This window comes from Equus asinus, chromosome 12 (assembly GCF_041296235.1).
Source record: "Equus asinus isolate D_3611 breed Donkey chromosome 12, EquAss-T2T_v2, whole genome shotgun sequence".
Classification (NCBI taxonomy): domain Eukaryota; kingdom Metazoa; phylum Chordata; class Mammalia; order Perissodactyla; family Equidae; genus Equus; species Equus asinus.
This window is the reverse complement of record NC_091801.1, coordinates 39,012,627-39,038,068: the sequence shown is the minus strand read 5'-3', so window position 1 is coordinate 39,038,068 and position 25,442 is coordinate 39,012,627. Positions and strand designations below refer to the sequence as shown.

At 40.2% G+C, this 25,442-nt stretch overlaps 1 protein-coding gene across 1 annotated transcript in view; it reads left to right on the top strand.

Moving 5' to 3' along the window:
* The first annotated feature begins 19,744 nt into the window (after positions 1-19,744).
* The window catches only part of RUNX1T1 (RUNX1 partner transcriptional co-repressor 1), a 134,848-nt gene continuing 129,150 nt past the window's right edge, over positions 19,745-25,442 (top strand). Inside the window, 2 exon segments of the mRNA XM_070481331.1 lie at positions 19,745-19,895; positions 19,897-19,921. Of these exon segments, the coding sequence (XP_070337432.1) occupies positions 19,800-19,895; positions 19,897-19,921 (121 nt within the window). The 5' untranslated portion in view covers positions 19,745-19,799.

Sequence of the window (25,442 nt, the reverse complement as noted above, 5' to 3'; positions counted from 1 at the left end):
TTAAGAGTTGAAGCATCTTCACCTTGGGTGGGGTGTGTATGGCCCCACCCAGAGGTGTGGTGACCTTGAACCCCTAGAGACAATACTCACATTTGCATTACTCTGCTACTTTTTCCTGAATACCTGGGCAGAGATGATTTGGGCCTTTTTACCTTCCTTTTTTTGGGGGGGCGGGGAGGAGTGGAAGTAATTTTAAAAACTCTTCACTCAGGGGTCCTCTTCCTTAAGAAGGCCATGAGAAAAAGGAGATATTGTCTCCTTGGCTGGAATAATCTTGACTTTCTTTTTCTGGTCAGGTTAGCAGCCGCTAGCTAGCATTTGTTTTACTAGCATTCTGCCAACTCCCCTTTAAGGAAGTGGAGACAGTCTCCGTGGGTCCAGGTGTTGAGATTCCCGACCCCATAGAGAGAGCTCAGATTTCAGGGACTGCTATGGCCCTTTGCCATTTGATGCCAGACAGGCTTGCTCTTAGAACTAGATCTCAGTGAAACTGAGTTGGAGACTCCTTTTATTTTTTTTCTACTCTTGGGTTTGCCCAGAGAAGTCTAGGGAAAGAGAAACAAGATTTTCACTGGTATTTACGACCCCTGACCCCAGAGACTTGAACTGTGACTTCTAGAGGGGTAGGGGAAGCCACAGCAAGACCCTTGAGACTGGACCAGACTTACCTTAACCCAGACCACCAGGGTTCAAATTCTGCTTCCGTCATTTACGAGCTACGAGGCCTTACACAAGTTACTCCAGCCTTACACAAGTTACCCCAGCTCTGGGCTCAGTTTCCTGGGAACATAAGAGTACCTCTCTTGCACTGTTGTTTTAGGAGTGAATAAAGTAATATCTGGAAAGTGCCACTTAGAACAGAGCCTGGTACCTACTATGAACTATGGTGGGAGGGGACATTCACACCTTTGTAAATTTCTTGTCCCTTCAGGAAGGTAATGGTATTAAGTTGTGGATTTCAAGAAGCTCTTATCACTTAGGTGAGAATGACCTCAGACTTCTGTACAACCCAGGGGATGAGGAAAAAGACCCCCCTTAACTGGATTTCCCATCAACCTGTTGGGATAGGGTCTAGGAATCAGCTATAATTTGATTTAAAGAAAATGAAGGTGTGAAAAAAAATTCATACTCTGTGTATATATAGGCACATGCACATATTTAGGTATTTTTAAGTATATACAAGTGCATGTACATGTAATTACATACATTTTTGCCTGTGTGTTTGTGCATGTGGGGATATATATAAATTTTTTTTTATACAAGAAAATTATTCTATTCAAATCTATTTGGCCGTAAATCTATTATACAGCTCTCAATTTTACCTCCTATAACAGTCAATTAGGAGTACTATTTCACCAACTGTTAGCACAATGATGTGCATGTTGCATGTGCCATTACATTTTGCAGCAAATGACTTACAAAGTGAAAATTGTAATTAAAATGCACCTTATAAACCATGTATCTTTTTCTACCTATATGTCACTTCTCAACTCTCACCACTTTTATCTTTTACATTTCCCATTTTAAAGCCAATAATAATAATAATAACAGCATAGCTGTGGCTAATGGAAAGAAAAGAACCAGCTCTTGATGTAGTGTAAGCTGCCACAGGGCAAAGTATTAAGCTGTAGGAAGAGGAGAGATGGCAAATGAAAAGAATGCTGTTATTTCCTATTCTATTCCTGAGAAACGAAGCCAAAGTGCAAAGTATTTAGGTTTCTCTTTCCAAAGAAGCAGCAGCAAATTATTTTAAAAATCTACCACCTTTCATACCAAGGCTGGATACCTGTTCATAACTACTTTGGGGAGATATGGAATGAATGCTAAATAGACATCCTGAGATATAAGTACTTCCTGTGGGGAAAGGGAAACTTAAAGAAAGTTAAGTGACTCAAGGCCACCGGCTTAGAAGAAGCAGAAAAGGAATTCAATTCCATGTCTCATAAACTGCAAAGCTGAAGATCTTTCTTTATTCTGTACCATCTTTATTGAGGGAATACCGAACACCAGGATAAAAACTGGAAAACCTCACCACACACCAAAATAAACTCAAAATGGATCAAAGACCTAAAGATTAGGCCTGAAACAATAAGTCTTCTGGAAGAGAATATAGGCAGTACACTCTTTGACATCAGTTTCAAAAGAATCTTTTCGGACACTATAACTCCTCAGTTGAGGGAAACAATAGAAAGAATAAACAAATGGGACTTCATCAGACTAAAGAGCTTCTTTAAGGCAAGGAAAAACAGGATTGAAACAAAAAAACAGCTCACTAATTGGGAAAAAATATTTACAAGCCACTTATCCGACAAAGGGTTAATCTCCATAATATACAAAGAACTCACACGGCTTAACAACAAAAAAACAAACAACCCGATCAAAAAATGGGCAGAGGACATGAACAGACATTTCTCAAAAGAAGATATGAATATGGCCAATAGACACATGAAAAGATGTTCACCATCGCTAATCATCAGGGAAATGCAAATCAAAACTACACTAAGATATCACCTTACACCCGTTAGATTGGCAAAAACATCCAAAACCAAGAGCGACAAATGTTGGAGAGGTTGTGGAGAAAAAGGAACCCTCATACACTGTTGGTGGGAATGCAAACTGGTACAGCCACTATGGAAAACAGTATGGAGATTTCTCAAAAAGTTAAAAATAGAAATGCCCTATGACCCAGCCATCCCATTACTGGGTATCTATCCTAAGAACCTGAAATCAGAAATCCCAAGAGTCCCTTGCACCCCTATGTTCATCGCAGCATTATTTACAATAGCCAAGACGTGGAACCAACCTAGATGCCCAGAAACTGATGATTGGATAAAGAAGATATGGTATATATACACAATGGAATACTACTCAGCCATAAAAAAAACAAAATTGGCCCATTCGCAGCAACATGGATGGACTTCGAGGGTATTATGTTAAGCGAAATAAGCCAGTCAGAGAAAGACGAACTCTATATGACTCCACACATAGGTGGAAGTTAGTATATGGATAAGGAGATCAGATCGGTGGTTACCAGGGAAAAGGGGGGGTGGGGGGAGGGCACAAAGGGGGAAGTGGTGTACCCACAACATGACTAACAAAAATGTACAACTGAAATCTCATAAGGTTGTAATCTATCATAATATTAATAAAAAAAAAACAAAATAAAAAACTGTAAAACCTTCCAGGAATGGTCAAAATTCCTATGGTGCTCATTTCATCATTAAATGTCAATGTTAATTTACATTTTCCCCCTTGCTCAGATCGGGCAAGTATCTACAGTCAGTTTAAAACGACCATATTGTTTTAAAAGCCCCTTAATGTTATTTTGCTGTATTAGAGAGGACTCCAGTGTACTTTGTGAGGGGCTTCCTTCTGAGAACAGTTGTCCACAGCACCTTACCCCCCTGACCACAGCTGATTGCACCAGAAATGGGCTCCTGACCCCAGTCTCCAGGCAACAAAATGATTTGATTCCAAAGTATGGATGGTAGTTGACTGATTCCATCAGTCTCTCTGTTTCTCTGTCTGTCCGTCTGTGCACCTTAGTGTGTGTTAGATAACAGGAGAACAGGAGTTGAAAGACACAGACACTACAGTAAGCAGAAGCCGTGAGTTATTAGAAATCACAGAAAAGTCAAAGCAATGAGTGAACAGAATCTATGAAGATGGGAGAACCAAGAAATTGGTTGGTAGTGGAAGGAGCAGTTGCATAGGGCTGGAGAGCACAGGGTCCTGATAAGGTCAGGACATTCAGGCAGGGAGCCAACAGGGCCTCAGAGTAGGCCACTGAGGAAGAACACGGAAGATAATTGGGTCACTGAGGGTATGTTCTCCCCTGTGAAGCCAGCCAGGGCATACATGAGAATTTTCTGCCTTCTGCAAGTCCCCTTATATCTTTACAGTGTGCTCCTGTGAACTCATTGAAATAACCTGAGTGTATTTCTATTCTTTGTACCTTGGTCAAACTTAATACATTGACTTACAATTTTATATAAACACTTACAAGCTCTAATTGACAATGTACTGTCACTTATGAGGCACATCTAAATCAGCTTCTATCTTCAAATAATTGGCAAAAGAGGGTTTCAAAAACTAGAAATTTAAAACTACATTAACATAGACAAAAAGGCTTTAATTGGGTAACTATCAAAATCCACTATCTAAATGAATTTTCCACTCTATTAAAATAACAATGATCTGAACTTCAAAGCAAACTCAGCCAAGTTGTTTACCCTGCCACTCTAAGAACTTCTGTAAGATTTCTAGATCCTTTGTTAGACTTATGTTACTGAGCTTAATTTGACTTGCTTCCTTTTAAAAGTCTTGATTCACAGAGAACAGGAATGCTTTGAATCTGCTTCCTAACACAATACCTGTGTGAAGAAATGTCTAAACCTGACTGTGTACAAATACATGGATCACACAAATGAATGTGAAGATGTTGAGGTTGGAGGAAATTGGAATACCAAAAGCTCTAAGGGAATTGTGGAATATTTATGAAAATACGTGGTGCATTTTGAAATGCAGATGTCTCTGGAACTGGAAATGTAATCACAGGAATGAAAACTGTCTTTAATAAATCTTCTTAATTAAAATCTATTGTTCAGAAAAAATATAAATCCTCCTCCAATATTAGAAACAGTCACAGGGGGTGGGTTCATTCAGATTGCGGCAAAGAATTATTATGAAGAGCTCCTGGTTACAACACTTTGTTTTGTTGTTGTTTTTATTGTTGTTTTTTTAAAGCTAAATAAGTGGCATTCTGGTAGGCTGAACATAAATTGTCTGTCATAAATGTATTCAATGAGGTGAAAATAAAAGTAGCTTGTAGCATAAAAATATATCCAAGTACTGATAAGAACAGAGATTATGTTAGACTCACTGTCAAATTACAGGAATTTTTTTGGTTTTGTTTTTTCAGTTGTAAAGGCTTTGAGTGGATGCTGCTTGGCTTGAAAGACTCAAAACCAATTACAAGAAATAAACTTGGCCTAGCTTTCCTCTCAATGTTCAAATCTCCCCTATGAAACCCAAACAGAATGCTTAAAAATGAAAATGTATACATGATTGCATTTATGAAAAATATATAAAATTCTCTCTTATTAGTCTTCAACTGTCATTAAACTTTAAAAGCACTAGGCCTTTCAGTGCACCATGGTATAATTGTCATAACGTGTCAATAGGATGAAGGGAGCTAAATTCATAAGTGCGTGAGCTGAGGCCACCAAGGCCGAGCCCTGCCTGAACGGCAGAGTCCATGATACATAGCCGCTGACTGAAGACCCTCCGTTCACCACTACAAGAAAGTGGCGGTTTGGAACAGCCCTGTGGCTATGCACAAGGAAGCTGGAATAAACTGCACACCTTGAATTATAGTACCTTTTCTCAGTTACACATTACACTTGGCAAATATAGTCCCAGCTGAGGGATGGCTATCACTGACCCCTTAGGGGAGAGTTGCAAGTGACCTAACCCTCCTGCAGTAATCACCCATTCATGGTTCAACGTTTGAAGAAGTTCAGTCTTGTTTAGATAAACAGTTTCATGACACCTTATTTTATTACTATCTGATAATGGGCCTCCATTGTTGAGTGCAGGTGCCTGAACAGCAGGTGGGGACGTTAGGAACCTATTCATATATAAGCGTGCTTTTCTCCTGTTACGGATTCAGAGTCCCAAATGATGTTCTGGGTATTCTGCGAACACATGAATGCTGTGGGGTTTTTTGCAAACTGTGAAAGTGGTGTTCTATGTGAATAAGGAAGATGGTAAGGTATGATGTTCTTAGTGCTTATAGTAATCTACAAAGCCTTGATCCTGACCGTATGGGCCAGCATCATTCCATTATCTGAAAGCTTGTTAGAAGTGCAGAGTCTCAGGCTCCAGCCCAGACCCACTGACCCAGATTCTGCAATTTAACACAATCCCCCAGATGCTTAGGATGCACATTAAAGTTCAACATGCATTGCTCTGAAGGAAAATATATTTGCTCTTCTCTATTAGAAAGAATATATAGTTTCCAGGAGATGTATTAAGACTGCAAGCAATTCTATGTACATACATATCTTTGTTGAAAAAAAAATTAAATAAGGAACATTTATTCAAAAGTAAAAACTTGAAAATTTAGAGCAAATGTCAGTCTAGAAGTGATCCTTTTTTTTCCAGAAAACATGACACGTTGAAATTTCTTATCTTGTAAAAATTTTTTCACCTCAAGGAAATTGGACCAAATTGAAAGGCAAACTGGGTGGTCAACATCACAGATCCTGTGGTTTTACAGGTGCCTAACCTAAAGAGTACATTGATCAAATGATTTCCTCAAAGGCACAGATGAAGTCTGGGGGGAATTTAGGAAAGGGAATCCCATTGGTCCCAGGCAATGGAGACATCCTTTCTAGTGTCTTCCACAGAGACACTGGAGTCTCTCAGTTGGTGGCCAGCCCTACTGAGAAAAAAGTAAGAATTGTGAAAACAACTTCATGCTAAACATGATTAATAGCAGTCTAAATTTGCCACAGATTTGTTGGCGAAAACTTTACTCTCTTCCTACTGTTGTGCTGTGACCCAGTTGGCTGCTGTTTTTCTCCCCAGAGGTGAAAGCACTACAGTGATGTAGTGATTCCTACATGAAAACAGTCTTATGAGGTGATGTGGGATCCATCAGAGTGGAGTGTTTTATGGAGTGAATTGATATATATATATTTTTTTCTCTGAGGAAGATTAGCCCTGAGCTAACATCTGTGCCAGTCTTCTTCTGCTTTATGTGTGGGTCACCGCCACATGGCTGACAAGCGGTGTAGGTCCATGCCTGAGATCCGAACCCACAAACCTGGGCCACCAGAGCAGAGTGTGCCAAACTTAACCACTGTGCCACCGGGCTGGCCCCTAAACTGATATTTTTAAAGGATTACAGAAAATAAGATGATTAAAACACTGTAACACATGCATCTTTTAAAGGGTAGATTTAATGTGGACATAGGTACACTGATCCCGCATAACTAAGGCATAAATTTCCAAATAAAAATGATTCTTTACTAAGTATAAACACCATTTAAACAATCTGGATTATGTAAACTATCAATGACATATTAATTAACTGAGAGAATGAGAACATGCCCCCCCAAAATTAAACAGCTTGTGAACTTTTACTGCATATTGATAATGTGAACTGAAGAATACATAGTTCAACTACTATAAAAGATTAAAAGGAAAGTATTACTTATCTCTAAGATCCCCTTAGCTTCAAGTTCTTTTCTATAGTATTTTAAAAAATTTCTAGCTTATTATAGTAAGGAAACTGAAATTTCAGAAGCATTTGTGGTTTACTGTAGATTCTAAAAGAGTTCTACAAACAGCTAAAACAAAAATACAAAGAATGTATATTTTTCACATCAACTTCACCATTATTTCAAGAAGTATCGAAATACACATATAAAACAACACAGAGGAGCCTTTTCTTTGGTTGCTCACATTTTCTTCATTTAAAACATTGCCAGTGTTAAAATCTTAGGTTTCTTAACTCAGTAAAAAAGAAGTCAAGATGATGGTCTTTTGATTTGTGCAGATGAGACAAGATATCTAAGTGACGGAGGTCTTGGATCTTATTCATTCATCTTCAACAAATATTTATTGAGCATCTAATATGTGCCAAGCAGTGTTCAGCAAAGACTCCTGTCTTTGTGCAGTTACAACACAGTAGCATGCACCCAACAGAATTATATAGACAGAGTAATTACCAATAAAAAAATACATCAAAAAAGGAAAAATAACTTCTCTAGGCATGTTCAATAAAAAGTGGGGACTATAGCATTTTGGCAGGGAAGGAATATTATATGATTTTATTCTGATAATGGTATTTTAAAAATCAACTTTCAAAAGTGGAGGTGGGAAATATTCAATTTAAATTAGAAACATGCGAATAATATTTTTATTTGGCATTATTTTTCATGGATTAGGTATAAAATGTTACATGAGATAATTACTAGATTACAGATAGTTGTACGTATAAAAACACATATATGTATGGCATGTATGCATGTGTGTGTTTCATATTACGCAATAAATGCATTTCTTCAGAGTTTAATGTGTCAAAATCTGACAAATACAAACATTTAAATATTTAAAGAGTAAAACATTACTTAAAGAAACAATACTATGAATTATTTTGTAAAACTTTCCAAACTTAGAAAAAATTTCCATTTGCAAATTAAATAAGTAATTGAAATTTTGAAACTTTGGCTTTTTGGGTGCAGACTGGTTTTACAGAAAAACACACATGACTATGTGAACACACAGGGATCATGAATTAAAATCAAACTCATTGTCTGCAAACTTGCATCTAAATCATACCAAATCAATCAGCTTATTTGAAGCGATGATGAGAGCCATTTTTAACTTAGCTTATAAATTTTCTACTAAAAAAAATCTGTTTATTATCTTAGGATGAAAGGCTCCTAAGAGGTGATGTATTTCTACAGTACACTGAATGTGTACTAAGTACATGTGGCTTAAGTAGTACAGAATAAAATAAAAAGATCTCTGAAATTTACTCTTGTATCTGTTGTCTGTGTCCCAAAATGAAATCTTAAGCAAGTTAAATAACCAAATTGAAAAGATGTGGAAAAAGATTTGGAAAACTTGTCCATGCAAAGCTCAAAAAGTAAACTACATAAAATTACACAGCAAAAAGGAGAGAAATTGCAAATAGCCGGTGAGCTCTAAATTTCTGAAAATGTAATTATTGCTTGCCGTTTTTTATGTTTATCATACTCTATTTTTTCACAAATGCAAAAACAAATAATTTTTGTTAGAAATAACTAACATGGTAATTAAGATTTTTCATCAAGCTAGGAAAACAGGAGAACTTTTTTAAGGTATAGAAAATCACAACTTGGGACTCATTTAAACTTTAAGATCTATAATGAAGTGCTTGTTAACATTTTGAGTAAGAATGTCTTTTCATGAGGAGTGAATCCCACATCGCTGAAGAAGGTAATAACCACTCCTCTGAAATTTGTACTGAAAACTCTCTGCTTTTTTCTCCTTTAGAATTAAGGGAAAACAAAAAGCATTCTTAGGTAACATTACTGAAAAAATAAACCTGTTAATTGAAAGAACTCGGTACTTTTACAATAATGAAAATTTAATGACGTGAGAAAAATCTTCTAAGGTGTGAGAAAAAGAAAATCACTAGTGAGGGTTTTTATACAGTTTAACACATTATTGCATATTTTATTTTTCAATTTAATGGTTTCATGAGGGTGGGTAGGTGCCTAGTTTTCTAAACAATCTCCTTTTGTAAAAAAAAAATTTTTTTTAAGATTTTTTTTTAGCTCAGCAAGCTGATTAGTCTTGAAGGTACAGAAAGCTGATCACTCTTGTGAGTGGCAGACAGGAAGACTTAGTATTCATCCCTGTCTCCTTGGACTGGTTTTAAAAAATGTATCAACTAATAGTTTATTGTGTTATGAAATGTTATGTCATGTGTATCCCCCACCCCGGGGTTAGGGTAACCAAATATTCTGTGGACTTCTACTGTTTTCAGGTAATTCACACCCTCCCATCACACATACCAATGAGTTCTACCCTTTTCTCTTACTATGTTTTATTTTCCTAGATTTTGTAATTCAAGAATCACCTCATGCTTGATTTGGTCCCTATAGCTACTATTTGCTCCAAATAAAGGAGTTAGAAGATAATACAAGGATAAATCCTACACGAAAATATATTCTACATTTTACAGAACAAAGGCCTTTATAGGGTGTGGAAAGTGGGATTAAGGAATAAACTGAGTCATTCTACACCAGCTAAAAGACGTATGTTCTTCAGCTGCTATCAGAATTTTAAAAGATCTCAGATTTAGTGATCTATTCCATCTGATATAAAGCCAAATTGAGTAGAAAATGTTTTTTTAAAGAAGTATAATTAGAACAATAATTATTATTTTCCCAGAAGTATTACTGGTAAAAGGGAAGATCTTACCAGATTTGTAGAATCTTACAGAATATGATTTAAATATATGCCTTGGTGTTGTGAACATAGCTTGAAAGTGTAAAACTCTGTTTTGATTTCCTGCAAGTTACTTTTCATTGATTTTGAAGTTTAACGTTTCTATTAGAATTTCACACCCACGTTGGCACAATTTACAGGAAGAAGAAAATTGTGACATAATATGTATATTAATCTCCCCCCTATTTTCTACATCCTAAAACCTGTTGATTTACTTTGATTTTAAATTTTAAAATATGATTTTAGAAGTAACAATATTTCACAAGAATCATTCCTGATTCAGACGTCCTTTTACTCATTCGAAATAAGGATGTATGCATAGTTCCAGAATCCAAATTATTGGTTTTCAATTTGGGGGACAGAAGAAATAATACAAATAGAATAACAAAATATCAAAACGTTTTTGATTCTTTAACGCAAATATAAGTAAGCCTTGACATGATATCCTACACAAAGGAGTTGTAGTGTATATAAAATTTTATATATTGAGATTATTTATACTGTTAAAATTTGCAAGGATAACAAAAAATAGAGTTGTAATGCAGAAATTACTATCGAATGTATAACTTGATGATGAGATTCAAATTAAGAGTATCATAATATCAAATACCAATACTTAACATTATAATTCATTAATCCATTGTAATTCGTTAGTCAAATGTCCCAAGGAGAGGGCAGAATGTACGAGTGTTTTCTGGAAACTAATTGCTAAAACTTAGTAGAGTCTGAAAAGACTTGAGAATTGGAAGCTCCAGCTGGGTTTAAAAGGATGGGGGAAGGGATGTTTCTCTCTATTAAATATTTGAAGCACCACTTTCAAAACAAAATCCACGAATGTCTCATCAGTTCCCGTTGCATCAGGCTGACTCTGACTCTATCTTAAGCATTTTTTCCTTTGTAAAGATGAGATTTAGAAACATGCACATAAGACATTTTGCGTTGATTTAGACCAGTTGTGAAAAGACATGGTTCAGAGTAGGATTTCAAATTGTTGCACTAAATATAATAACATTTGCAGTCGTGGCACCGCGCCACAATAATTTTAAAAGATTTCATTTTACTTATGATTGTAAGCCATTATCTGATCATATTTGACTTCCATATTAATATTTTCGTTATTATTCAAGCCCTTTTTTGCTCTGTACAAATTGTCAGTCCTGTGCACTGGGAGATTATTTATTTACTCTGGAAATATCTGGAATTCTTTCACCCTATCTTTTCCTCCGGGGCTCCCTCCCACACCTCCAAAGTATTGATATTAACGTCTAGAGAAGGGGGGCACATCCAACAAAAACGTGGGACTGAAAGAGGCCTTTCTTGATGGTATACTACGGGAGAAAAAGAAAAAGAGAAAAAAAAGAAAATGATAATTGTTTTCTCTAAGGCTATTATCTAATGCGAAAGCAAATAGTCAGTTTGGAAATCAGCTAACAGAAGGGGATTAGGGAGGAGATCTGAGAGTGGCTTGATTTCTAGAAGAGCTGTCTCTGCAGCCAGTGATGAGATACAGGCAGGGCAGCCAGGAGCGCTCCAGATGGCCGGGAAAAGTGGTCCTCTTGGGTTACTGCAGGGCACTCGGGCCGCCGGAGAGCAGACGGCCGGGGAAGGCATCATTAGGGAGCCAGCCCCACGTCCAGCCTGCACCGGAGAGGGCGAGGCCGGGAGGGAGGCCGCCCACTCGCCCGAGCGCAGCGGGCCTGCCCATTGTTAACATATACTTGACCTAGTGACCCCTGTACGACACAGATGTCTCCCACCTCCACCTCCCCCCGCCCCGCCGCGGGCCCTCCCCCCTGCACCTGGTAGCGGCCGCGCCACCGCCTCCCTCCCGAGCGGCTGCGGCCCCCGGGGCGCGGGCGCGCGCCGGAGCCGGCCTGGTGCGGGCGCTCTCGGCGCACAGCGCGGCGCTCCTGCTCCCCGGCGGCCGCCCGGCCGCCCTGCAGATAAATGCGTCGCCTTCCTCGAGAGTGAGCGAGGGCGGGCGAGGCAGACGCAGACGCCGCCTGTGACAGTGGCAATTCCCTGCGCCCCACATCACATTTGTCTGCCACAGCAGCAACAAGAGAAAAGCGAAAGGAGGGAGGGAGGCGGGAGGAGGGGAGCGGAGCTCCGCAACTCTTGGTTTCTGCGTGGAGGCTGCGTGTGGCTGGCGTCCCTGACCCCGGGCTTTTTGCATCGCAGTTGGCTCTGTGTAGCGCCCGGCGGCCGCAGGCTCTCCGCGGCCTCGTGGCGAGCGCGCGTGGGCGAGTGGCCCGGGACGGTCTGGCCTCAAGAGGGAAGCTGCGCCGCGCCCTCGCCCCCTCGCCCCCTCGCCCCGCGGGCCGGCGGAGAAGACGGGAAGTTTGATTTGCAACTCCGAGCTTGTGGCGGATGGTGGGACTCTCTGGCCCTGTGCAGTGTAAGTGCCCGCGGGAGGGCTGGGCCGGCGGGGGAGCGGGCGGCAGGGACGGGCCCCTGGCTATTGCTATTAATTATTATTCTGGTGACCGTCATCTTCATTTGGATTATTCTGCGGAGAGGCTCCAGGCTGTATTTGTCGCTCGATTAGGGTAGAACCACACACCAGGGCAAAGAGGAACATTACGGGTGACTCCAGTCTGCGATGACACTGAACTTCTTGGGTCAACCGAAATTGCAATTTTTACTTTTAGATTTCCCGCACTGTCTTTTTGCAGTAATTTTTCTTTCCTCTCCATGATCACAATATGTTAGCAGGAAGACGATGCGTGTATTTCCCCCTCCCAGCAAAACAAGTGGTCCAGGTGCCCACTGTGCGTCTGGCAGGTGGCCCTAAACCCGCATCGTGGGGTTTTTAAACTGGAAGGGAGAGGCTTGTTTCGATGGTGGAAAACTTAGCTCTAGGAGCAATGGGGGCGGAATCTTAACTTTGGGACCCGGCTGAGACTAGGGTCGGGGTCCTCTTAGCGGCACCCAGGCGCTCTGCGCCCGCCCGCGACCTATCCGTCACTCCTGGGGCGTTTGGGGTGCTTGAGTGAGAAGCCCCTGGACGGGCGGGCGACGGTCACCGGAGCGCCTGTCGGCGTCTCCCGATCGGAGCGTCTCTCGCCCGGGACTGTCCTGAGCCTTTCCACCGGGGGTCGGTGGGCAGCGTCCCTCCTGCCCCGACCTCCGCGCGCCCGGGGCCCCGCCGCCCCGGCCCTCGGGTGTTCCCTCGCAATCTCGACTCGGCGCCGCCTCTCCTGAGCGGGGAGCAGAGCCTGGTGCGCGCAGTTCCCGCCCGCCGGAGCCCAGACGGCTCTGGAGAATTGCGTCTGGGGAGTTCCTTTCGTTTTCCAGAAGCCGGTCTGGTGAAGCCCCCGGCCCGGTGGAGAAGTGCCCTGGGCCCTGCCGCCCAGAGCTCTGGCTGCAAACCTGAAAGGACTGAGTTGGCGGTGGGCGCACGCAGACCCTTCTCCCGGAGCGGCTCTTGCGCTGGCCAGGGTGCCTTAAGCAAGTGCGGTGAAGTTGGCACAAGGCGCTGAAATCTTTTGAAACTTTTTTTTTCCTTGGTAAGGGCGGTCAACCCTTGGAAAAGTTTGAGTACTATGATTCCGGGAAGTAGGATGTGAACCAAGACGGTTACTAAAAATAGTCGTGCCCGCCCCCTCCAGGCCTTTCAGTTTGGAGGATTTTGGCTGGGGAGCCTTGCAGCCCTTGGTCTCCTTATTCCTCGCAAAGCATAGTGGAGAAATCTTTTGAGTATAGCTTTTCTTCAAGATTCGGCGCCTCGAATCCCAACGTGCCCCAGCCTGGCTGCTGCTTTCTGGGAGAACCTGCAGAATGTCGCTGTTAAGGAATAGCTAGTGTTCCCGGTAGAGGAGGTTCTGCAGACCAGTCACCGAGGCCAGGGCGACAGAGTGAAGACCAGGAGAGCTGGAGAGGCCACTCCAGACTAACTTCACGTGCTTAACGTAACTCTGAGCCCCCTTGAATTTTTAACTTAGCTTCCCTTAATTAATCTGCCCAGGGCCTTTATATAAATTGCTGTCCACAGCTGCTGCAAATTGATTTATCCCCTGATAAAGGTCGGGTTGCTGACCAAAGCATTTTCTTTTTACCTTCTGTGTGAACTGAAATCTGTTTTACAGGGTTTTTTCCCCTCCTAGTCTCCTATTAAACATCTGTATCATTTTTAAGTGCACTCAGTGGCTTTTTATTATCATACCCCTCCCTTTGCATAGAATAGGAGTGGAACTGGGTCTGTGCCCAGTGAGTCCACACTCACCAGAATACAAATTGACCAGCCTCTCTGTGATAAATGGTTTGTTAGTGTTGGGGGCCACCTTTGAGTTTATTGCAGCATTTTTCCTTGACCATGTGAGTATTCTGTTGTGCCCAGTTTCTCCTGTCACACAGTTCCTTAGAATGGGTCAACAAACACCATTGTTTCTTAGAACATCATAGCCCCAACCTGGGTGTTTATGTCAGCTGTGATGTGTACAAATAGAAGCGAATTCCTGCTTCTGTGCATTTTTTCCCCCTTGTTTATCCTTAAAGTCTTAATATTATGGGGGCTTTCAGATAGCGTAAACAGGCTGATTTCTTTTTCTTTTTACTGATTGTTGTTGCTTAAGGGAGGTCTGACCGTCTCACTCAGTGTTAATGAAGGAGTCTTAGTTTAACCCAGGCTTTTTTTTGCAGCCAGGGTGGATGTTGAGTAAGTCCAAGTCTCTCATTGGTTTACTGGTACTGTATTTAGCATTTGATATTTCTTTGGTTTATTCTTTCAAAAGACAAAATTCCATCCAAATAACCAAGGCATCAGGCTCATTCTGAGTGCATAAAAACTGACTTTATCTAAGATTATACTAAGAGAAGAACTATATATTAAAAATCTTTAAGCGTTTAATAATTTTATTGTAAACCATTTAGACAGCAGTCACTTTATTTGGAAAACTAAATGCTGAGCGGGAGAATTTGAGTATGTAGTTTGTCCAGTGTCCAGCTCATACCTAATAAAAGCAGTGAAGAAAACAGTCTTTTTCTTTCGTGTTTGGACAACTCAAGGCAGACCAGAAGTCTTTGAAATGTTTTCTGTTGTAGGTTTAGTCTCTGACACCCTAATGCCTGCTAATAATTTGATTTTAAAATGATCCTTAAAGGACCTTCCTAATAAGAAGCATTCTACTTGCAATACAATGCAAACTGCACTATTAAATGTCAAGTTGCTGGAAATGGTAGGACAGTATGTGTTGCATCTACAGGACTGCAGCTTTTTAATATTTTTACAATTTTTCCTTTCTGAAAAAATTAAAATATTGCTCTTGATGCGAGGATTCCATGATGCACTTTCCCATGGAGGATATTAATCTAACTATTTGCAGATAAAAGCACACTTCATAAATTGCAAAGAACTACACAAATGTAAGGTGCCATTATCGTTTATTGTAAAATAGAAGCTTAGCCAAAAAAATTTTTTTTAACATTGAAAAGGGATCTCAAGAAAGAAATGCTTCCAATAGGAATGCTGGTCACTGGTTGTCAGTTTAGGACATTCTTCACTGTCAAATCCTGTTTCTCACTTCTTTGATATGAACATCAGCTGACAGGCACTGAATGCAAAGCCTTCTTCATTGAGGTTTTATGCAGGCAACATAGCCCGTTGTACCAAAGCAGTCTGAAAAATTGGCACCTGCAGGATTTGCATGTGAAAAAAACCGAGCCAGTTGCATTTTATTGGAGTCTATTACTGTAAGTTATGTAAGTTCAGTGAGAAAAACTTTTTATTTGTTGCCGTTTGGGCATTTAAAAGTTCTCTCTTTTACGGACACCTTGTTCATCGTGTAGTGATGCACAGACTGTCAATAGCAGAAGCAGGCAGAAGAGATCTCTGATTTCATAGTAATTTATTATAGAATAGAGTTATTTTTAACCATGTGCTTACACAGTGCACTTACATTCATTCTTAATTTTTAAAATGTGCCTTAAAATGATGAACTCGTACAACTTTCAGAATAATCTATCAGAAGCTAAACAAATACATAAAATTAGGTTAAGATAAATATCCTTTGAAAACAATCTAGGATTTTAAGAGTTATATACTTCAATAGCAAGTTAACATCTGTAGGAAAGAAATTAAATCTTTTATACTTCTAAACTTCAGCAAAAATGTTTTCCCCCATTTACTTGTTAAATCATTTGTTACCTAAATACCTTTTAAATATATCCTGTGTGACCCTATTTAAGCAAAATAACTTACAAATGTTAAATCAACTAAAACACCTTTGTGAACCTCAGAGTATTATCCATCAATGAGAACATTTTATCCAGAATGTTGTTATCTAAAGAGACACCTTCCAACTTCACTTTTTTACAGCGATTAATTTAAGAGTTCCTAAATACTGTTTAAAGAACAGTGAACATTTTATTAAAGCAAACATCAGTTCAGTTTAATGGAGGTAATTGTAAGTGATAAGACAGAGCAGGTTATCTGTGTTGTTTAAACAGAAGGAGCTACTTTGCACCATTTCCAGTAGCCATCTGTAGAAGAGAAGGGTTTGCACCTGTCTGTCCACACTAATTATAGATTAGGGCCAAAGAAATGAAATTCGAGGAGGTTTTCAGCTAATGAAATCCATACTGATTTTATTGTAAATGTGTTTTGTGTAAAGAGGGTGATGGTTGAGTTATGAGTGAATAAATCGCTATGTAGCTGCTAGGCACTTGGGTTGGAAGCACAATTCTGCATTAACCTTTGATATATTAAAAAAAAGACAAACAACTTAGACATGGATGCTAGCCTTTGTTTGGCATCTATAGCTACAATTTGGTGAGCAGCAGTGAGCTTCAGTGTGCAATTTAAAAATGCGCTGTAAAGCAGCTTAAATGTTAAGAATATTGTAATATTTTGAAATGCAGATGAAGTGGAAGGTAGGTTTTGTTTTAACTTATGTATATAAAACATTAGAAAATTAGAAAGCGTTTTTCTTTGCATTTCAGTTGCACATACATGAGAAATTAAAGCAAAATGGGTGAGGAATGCATTCTGCAATAAAAGGTCACATGAATGTCTACCACATCTGTTTATAGTAATTATGAACATAATTAACATAAGAATTACAAATGAAATAATGACAAGCTGAGCAGTGAGATATTATGCCATAATGGTCATATGTTGGAATTCTCACATTATAGCACACTAGAATTCACATACTCAAAGAAAGAAAGAAAATGCTAGATTTTTATCTGAATTAATTCTTCAAAACTTATCTGCCTGGGGCAGATGGACTTCTTGCTTTTATAGGAAGGTAACCTGTTATTAAGACAAGAACTAGTTGAAATTAAGATTTTTAGTCTCCAGCCTAGACTTTAAGACAGCTGTGATTATAGAAACCACTTTCTGTTATACACTTATTTTGTGATTGTACTTCTTGATTATTATGTTGCCTTTTTTTTTTTAAATGATAGCTTTGTAGCAAAGTGTTTGCTTTGGAAGAGAGTCATGGATTCTTCCCATCTGAGAATTGGTTGATCTTTTCTATAACTGTGAGCCAAAAGTCAATGAACAAACAAGGTAGTAATAGAAATACTGTGCCTTTACAAAATAAGAACATTGGCAGATTAGCTTTGCACGGTTTTTTTTATGCCTTCAGTGTTGGATGCTTTTTAAAGAAAAATGTAAGCCTTTTCTGTGTTTGAAAGTAGTAGTGTATTTGGTTGTTTTTTAAATAGCATTTAATTGTGGGCATTTTTAAATTGTATTTTTTTCTTCCTGGAGTTGCACTGAATTTATAGGCATTTGCATATAGTCTGTGTCCATATGGATCTAACTGAAGTATAATAAAAGGGAAGGTATGTGTGGTTGCATCTGGTTACTCTGAAGGTAGTTTCCTATAACACCTAGAGAAAAGTGAAAAGTGACCTTTTATGAGAGCTAAAACGATACTTCAGAAATCTGTTATTAAATTTAAAACATGTAAGAATGACTGATTTTCACCCATTTAGGGCTCACTTGATTTTGTAACGTACCCTGCCAAATGGTTTACTTCCTACCCTTGCACCTTTCTGTAACTATAGAACCTGGTCAGTTTTTGAAGATTTATGGGAAAATATTACCTTGTTCTTGTCTCAGTGATACTACAAGGTTTACTACATTATTGGATTACTCGAGGATGGTGGCAGACCCCTTTTTATCTGACATTCATTGCATGACAAGATTTTTCACACATTCCCTTCCCGCACCTATACCCAGCTTTTTTCACTTTGCTTTACCTATGAAATTTCCCTTAATTTTTTTCTTGGGGTGGGAGCATGGGCAGGTGGTGGTAGGAGTATCTGCTGTATAAAAAACCATCTTTTGGCTAAGTGTTTTGGAGGGGAGTGATTGATTAAACAATGCCTCTCCTCATTTTCTGAAGGGCTTCTTCAAATTTGTCTCCTCTAGGAGGCCGTTGCCAGCTCTCTTGCTCTTCCATGATTTTCTCTACTCACTAGCCTTACTCCCCTCCTCCCTACCATATTGTCCCTTTATATTGAAACCCCATGCATAAACTATTTTATAACTGGAAGTTTCACTGCAGCTGGGGCTGCAATGTATGTCATGAACAATTATGCAGCTTCTTGGCTACTCCATTCTCAACTCACTCTTCATACTGCAGTGAGAGCTTCTTAACCAAGCTTCAGTGCCTTGAAATACAGCACAACTGAATGCTCCCCCTCCCCCCAAGAAAATAACCTTCTTTGCTGCATTCTCTGCATTCCATTAAGGACCTGATCAGACGTTCAGATTGTCTGATGGGTGCGTTTAAAAGTGAAAAGGGGTCCCCATGGGACTACTCAGGTGTATCTCCCTCCTGACTCTGATGGGGTGGAGGATGAACTCTGGTCTGACGGACAAGCATTAGCTCCTGCTTGTTCTCTGATTGATTCTCAGGCCCTGAGTGGGTGAAGAGCTGTGAGGCAGCAGCTCAAGCTAAGATTGATTGCCTCAATTTCAAATTCCCGCCTCCAAAATAGGCTCTCAGATGTACACATAAGGAACCCCCTCCTCCAACATAATTTCTGGAGGTGGAGCAGGTGTTTGAGTCACCTGTAGCTACCAATCACGAGTGGTTCTTATCACAGTGATGCTGGCTGCACAAGTCTTCTTCAGGGATGCATTAAAGCCCAGTGATGGGAGATATTTTATATCTGCCTGTGTCTAGCTCTGTATGTGTGATTTTGGGTGGGGGTGGAATTTAGATACTGGGGTCAGCAAAGAAAGGAACAAGAACTTCCACTTGAGGTTGGTCTGGAAGGCTGTGTAACTGCTGTGAGGACTCAACTGGGTTTGTTTTGCAAATTGTGGCTGTTAGGATGGAGGTGAGAGTGAATGTCTCATTGTTATGCTTTGCCAAAGAAGAGCTCTTGATCCTGCCCCCACCCCGCCACCCCCGACCTTGACAGGACCTCCAGAATGTTCACAGTCTAGCCTTGGAGCAGGGAAATACAGTTTACTAGTCTAGATTACTCGTTTTTCTTGGAGTACGGGCAGATTTGGGAATGCAGGCGATCCCCAGCCCTACCTCACCCTCAGCCAGCCTTGGGGTACCTCGTTGCCAGTTGCCACCCCCATCCTAGGGCCTGAGCCCCCACCCCCTCCATCCGTTTTCGGTTTCTTCCCTCCAGCCTCTGTCTCTTCCCTCTCTCTCTTCCTCCCTCTGCCCCACTTTTCCTCCCTCTCCCGCTCTGTCTCACACGCACCCTCTGTTTATTTTCCTGCCTCCATCTGGGCCCTGCTGATATTGTAATCACCCTGATGCACGTTGGCTTCTCTCCTCTCCCTCCTGCGCTCACACACTCACTCACACACAATGTGCCATCCTGACAAGCCTTTTACTTCTGATAAGCTCCGATGTGTGTTTAATGAATACAAAGCCTCGGTCTGGGTGCCGCCTCTGCTGCGGCCGCCTCTCCTGCGCTCCTTTGCCAGAAGGTAATCTCCGTGAACAGGGAGGGGAGGCGAGCAGGCAGGAAGGAGGGGGAGGGAACAGAGGGAGAGCGTGAGGAGGCTGCTTTTCTCTTTCCCTCTCTCCCTTTCCAAATGATTCAGAAGTCGATAAGACCAGGAGAAGTGAAGATGTAACATGTTATCTGTCGCTCCTCTTAGCTGGCGGAGAGAATTTACATTTAAAGATTAGCAGAGGGAGAAAGCGAAATCTACCTTTTGTTGTGTGGGGTGAGGAGGAGGCATCAGTCCTGGCCTGGCCGCTATCTCCCATCACCTCTGCTATCCAGACAGGACTTACCGAGGTGAGATTACTGGAGGGCCTTATCTTTAATTGGGTTTAGTTTTGCCAGTCTGAATAGGTTTAAAGAGACTCAATAAAGGGGGAACAATAGATTATTTATTGACTGGACGCTGAAGCCTTTAAATGAAGAGGGAGAGAAAAAGCTGCTTAAAAACTTCATTGGTTCATTTTTGTTTTTATTTTAAGGTAAGACCGTCTCTCTTCTGGTGCAAGGATGGGCTATAAAACTTAGGCAAAATTTGAATGACTTACATGTCTTATTGCCTCTTATGAGCATCCCCTGCCCTTCTTAGCACCATCACATTTCTTTTAACAGGAGTTTCATTACCCCTGTGTTGAGGATTGATAAACTGAGCAAAAAGGGTAGAGGCTTTTGGAATTGATCATTCATGTTTGATTTTGTGTGACTTGTTTTGAATGGGTGATGAATTGATGCTAATGGTGGTACTTGAATGACTGAGAAGAACAAACGAAGCCTACTTTTAATATGGAATTAGTTGATTTTATAGTGTGGTTTCAACTGGGTCTAGAGAAAAAACATCACTCCCCAGGCTGTTAGGTGGATTTGTATTTTGGATTTGAGCCATGGAATTTTTTCCTTGGAGTTGGTTTAAAAAAAGAATAAAAAAATGTTTTATTGACTCATGAGTGTATTTCAAAAAATAGCGTCAACTTTGGAAGGTTCTTAAGAGGGATATAAGTGGAAAAAATGATTATTTTGCCTCCTACATATTGTCAAGATAGGTATTTTCATAGGTAAATATGATCCAGTAACTAAAAGCCTAATTAAAATTTGTTTAAAACCAGGGGGGCATGTTTCCTTGTTGACAGAGGCAGATCGATGGGGTAAGACAATAGAGTCCCATTATTTCACTTCCATTGACTGAACATATTGACATTTCAGGTTTACTGTTGCCTCAGTGAGCATGATGAAACACTGAAATTCACAGATCAACTGGCCAGAGTGACACATACATTACTGTATGTCATTTCTGCCTCAGGTTACCTTATTACCCAGACAGAATGGGAATGGACAGCCTGGAATCCTTCAGAAGGGGTAGAGCTCTTTTGGCTAAGAACTGACAGGTAGCATGTCTTAGGAGCATCTTTAATTTTACCCGGAATTGGATGTGAGAAATATGTGGAGCACTTTTCTTAAAAAATCTGAGAAGCAGCCAGCTACCAATCGTGTATATTTACATGTAAGAATACCCATTTTCAAGATTTACCTTTACTTTCTCCGGAGGTATTTATAGTGAGTGGTTGCTTATCAGCTTGTGCTTGGGTGACATCCGTTCTTCCCCAGTCTAGGGTACTCAACATCCAAGCACCTGCTAAATGTGTATCTAATAAAAGAATGTGTAAGGCCCCTTCCAAAACAGGGCCTGACTTTGAATTTTTGTTTCTTGTTTTCTTTTGGTGGGTGGAATATGAAAATGGGATGTATGTATTTTTGTACATGCATAGACATAATATGTAAAGATAAATATATGTGCATTCCAAGCAGAAGCAGAGAAAATACTAAGTATTTATTATCTTCTTGGTGTCCTCCGCCCTTTTACACATTTTGCATAATAAAGCTAAGTGTTAGGCAGACAATGAGTCAAAGAAATTTGAATCATACAAAAAGTGAAGATGGAGAAAATCAGAAGGGACTTAGCATATTTTTAAAAGTTTAATGAAAATATGCAATTATTATGAATATGTCTGGCACATAGCAATTGGTGCCATAAAGTAGGCAACTGATGCCCTTTACAGTGTTTAGAACAAAACTAGTCCTTTATACCATTTTCATGAAAATGTTAAGTTTCTATTTGATCAGCAGGTGCTGTTGAGATGAAAGCCATGTGTAAATTTTCAGAAGGCCAAAAGTGTCAATTCAGAAGAGGAAAGTGATAAGAGAAAATGCAATCAGTTTTCCTGTTTTCAATTTGTGCAGGATTTGAAGAGCTGTTTTGTTAAACTGCTACATCTGCTCCAATATGAATATTGAACTACTTCCACTAAAAATAACAACCTATAATTTGGAAGCTACTGCAGTCTTTTGTTAATGTGAGTGGGTTATTTAAAAACAAAAAAACAAAAAACAAAAAAAGACAATTTTCTGTTCTGACAATCTCTTGCCTAATGTGCATTTTCATTTGTTGGCACTTTTATCCTCAGCAGATAAATGGTATTATGCAATTAGGACCTCATCTTGTTTGACTATGAAAGAGGTTTCCATAGGTGAAAATCCTGGTAATATAAAAAGGGTTCGCACAGAACAAAATTTGTTTTAAAATAACCTGTTTAAATACAGTTATTTAAAATAAGATAGTTATTCCTTACCTTCTCTAATACTACAATTTTTAACTTACTGCAGACTATAGTAAAATTAACACTATTCCATTGCATACTGAGCATTTTGTGATTTATTTCACCTTTAATATACCTGCAAATGTAAGTTTAAACTAATCAGGGATATTTTACCTAACAGGCTTTCAGAATAATTTTTTTCATGCTTAAATAAAATGATTAAATTATGCTTGAGTGCCTGCATACAAAAGCTTTAGCTTCTATAGTGCTGCTAATCAAATAAGTTTTATGGACAGGGAAAGCACCACATTAGAGAAAAATTGGATGCATTTTACTGGTGACATTTCTAGGAAAGACACGTTCTTTTTAAATCATCCAGTATTAATTAAGAAGAAAACTCTAACACACCTTAAATAATCATAATAGAAATAATACATCATCCCTATAATAAGAAAATGAATGGCAATACTATCTGTGTAAAACTGGGCATAGAGAATTAAGGTAGAAGAAAGACTGATGAAATTTGGATCAGGTTCAGTATTGGCTCTGTCCACAATTGTGGTTGGGTTGACTTGTGGCTATAGCGATTTGTCCAGGGTGAGACGTGATCACTGCTTAGGATCAATTAGAGGCTGTGTAGTTTGTGGCTTCACACTTGAATTGTCAGATATAGTCTTCACAGATAAACCCAGATAAATCTCCAGAATGGTTTAAGGGGAAGGCAGACATTGTGACACATTAGCGTATTGGATATTAACAATGCAGTGTTTCTTCTGACACTCAACACAAAAGAAGAGGTTAGTTTGAATAACAGTGTTGAGTGTGTGTACTTGTGATTACATGTATGTAACCAACCAAAGAATAATGCTTTTAAGGAGTGTAGTTTCCAATTTGAAGCCAAACTGTGGCATGCTGTGCTGGCTTGTCTTTAGAGACCTGGGCAGCCATGTAGGTATATTCCTTAGTCCAGCACCAAGCACTTGGCCACTCTCAAGAAATGATGCTGAATCACATATCAGCATAAGAAAGTTTATTTTACAGACACAATCTCCTCACGTGTATGTGATATTCTAATGAGTTGTTTTTGTGCTGAAGCCACATTCGTTGTTGAAGCCTCAGTGCCTTTGTGTGGCATCAGCAGGGGAGAGCTTCTTACTACTCTTTTCAAAATGTTCATACTTTATGAAGTGATGTCCAGGCTTTTACATCAGAACCACGGATAAAGTAATGCCCCACAGTTGAGGTTTTAAGATATGAGATCCTCCTCTTCGAAAAGGTTTAAAATCATCGATGCTGCTTAGAACCACTAACATTTTCACCGACGCTAAGAGACCTACTTTTTAAAATCCCCTGCTTGGATGACTCTAATTGAGATTACTTGTATAATGTAATTTATGAAGGAATGAGGCAGGCTTTTGTTTTTGTAGCTTTCGTTTTGGTCAAGATTTCTAAGGCAAATCAGTATTTGGGTGAATAAGGCTTTTGGAATATGGACTTTGCTGAATTCGGAGGGGCAGAGGTGTGAAGTTTTCCTGTGTTCAGCAATCTGAGCACCTCTCAGTGCTTTAGGGAATGGGATTGACTTAGACTGATTAATCTTTTAACGCTTGGGGCATAGGCTACTTCTGAGTGTACTCAGGGCTTTCAAGGGCTGCCACCTAGTTGTTTGTGTTGGGAGAGAGGAGAGGAACTGACAAATATTAGAGGCCTACTATGAACCTGGAGTTAACTTTCAGATACATTGTCATCACTGATTTTAAGTAAATGATTAACCAGCATTTCACTTTCCTCATTTCAAAGAGCTCCAGCCCGACACTCCAAGACTCCTCCTTGACCTTTTGACCCAATATGGAAAACTGAGGTTTCTTTGTGCTCCCAAAATTAATTATCTACTTTGTTCCCTAGTTCTAATAATTAGAGCCTTATTTTCTGAATACCTGGCTTAATATTCTTCTCAGCTGCTGTGATCTATGCATCCACTGTTTCTTTACTTATGCCCTTGCTCCCAACCTAGGAATCAGAGTTGGCTACTAGCTTACTATCCTTGGATATGCCCAAGTGTATATGCCAGTCTGTGTGCCTCAGTACCTCCTAATCTGAGCTTCTTCATTACTAAATCCTGTTCCCTCATCAGAATACCACCTTTCTGGGGCTGAGTGATTAAGTTCACACACTCTGCTTTGGCAGCTCAGAGTTTCGCCAGTTTGGATCCTGGGTGCAGACCTAACACAGCTCATCAAGCCATGCTGAGCGTCCCACACAGCAGAACTAGAAGGACCTACAACTTGAATATACAACTATGTACTAGGGGGCTTTGGGGAGAAGAAAAACGATTGGCAATAGATGTTAGCTCAGGACTAATCTTTAGGGGAAAAAAAAAAAGAATGCCACCTTCCTACAGTACACTGAAGCCATGAGGAATCAGTCTGTTCCCTTTATTGATCTCACCCAGCACTCTGGAGCTGTCTTCTGTTCAGTGTCCCTAGCTCCTGAGGCTTGTCCCATCCCAGTCGGTCACTCCATATCTTGATCTCAGTGTCTCCCAGTTGGTCAAGTCCAATTTCCCGGTCACTTATTAAGAGGAGAGGGATTCTGCACCCTCTTGAGTTGGTAACTGTAGTTATGTAGTGTAAAGCACTCTCTGTATTATAAAAAGAAGGCCCTGGGGGATCAGCTCCGTGGCCGAGTGGTTAAGTTCGTGTGCTCTGTTTCCGCGGCCCAGGGTTTCGCGGGTTCAGATCCTGGGCACAGACGTGGCACTGCTCGTCAGGCCATGCTGAGGTGGCGTCCCACATAGCACAACCAGAAGGACCTACAACTAGAATATACAACTATGTACTGGGGGAGTTGGGGAGAAGAAAAAAAAAGATTGGCAACAGCTCTTAGCTCAGGTGCCAATCTTTGGGGGGA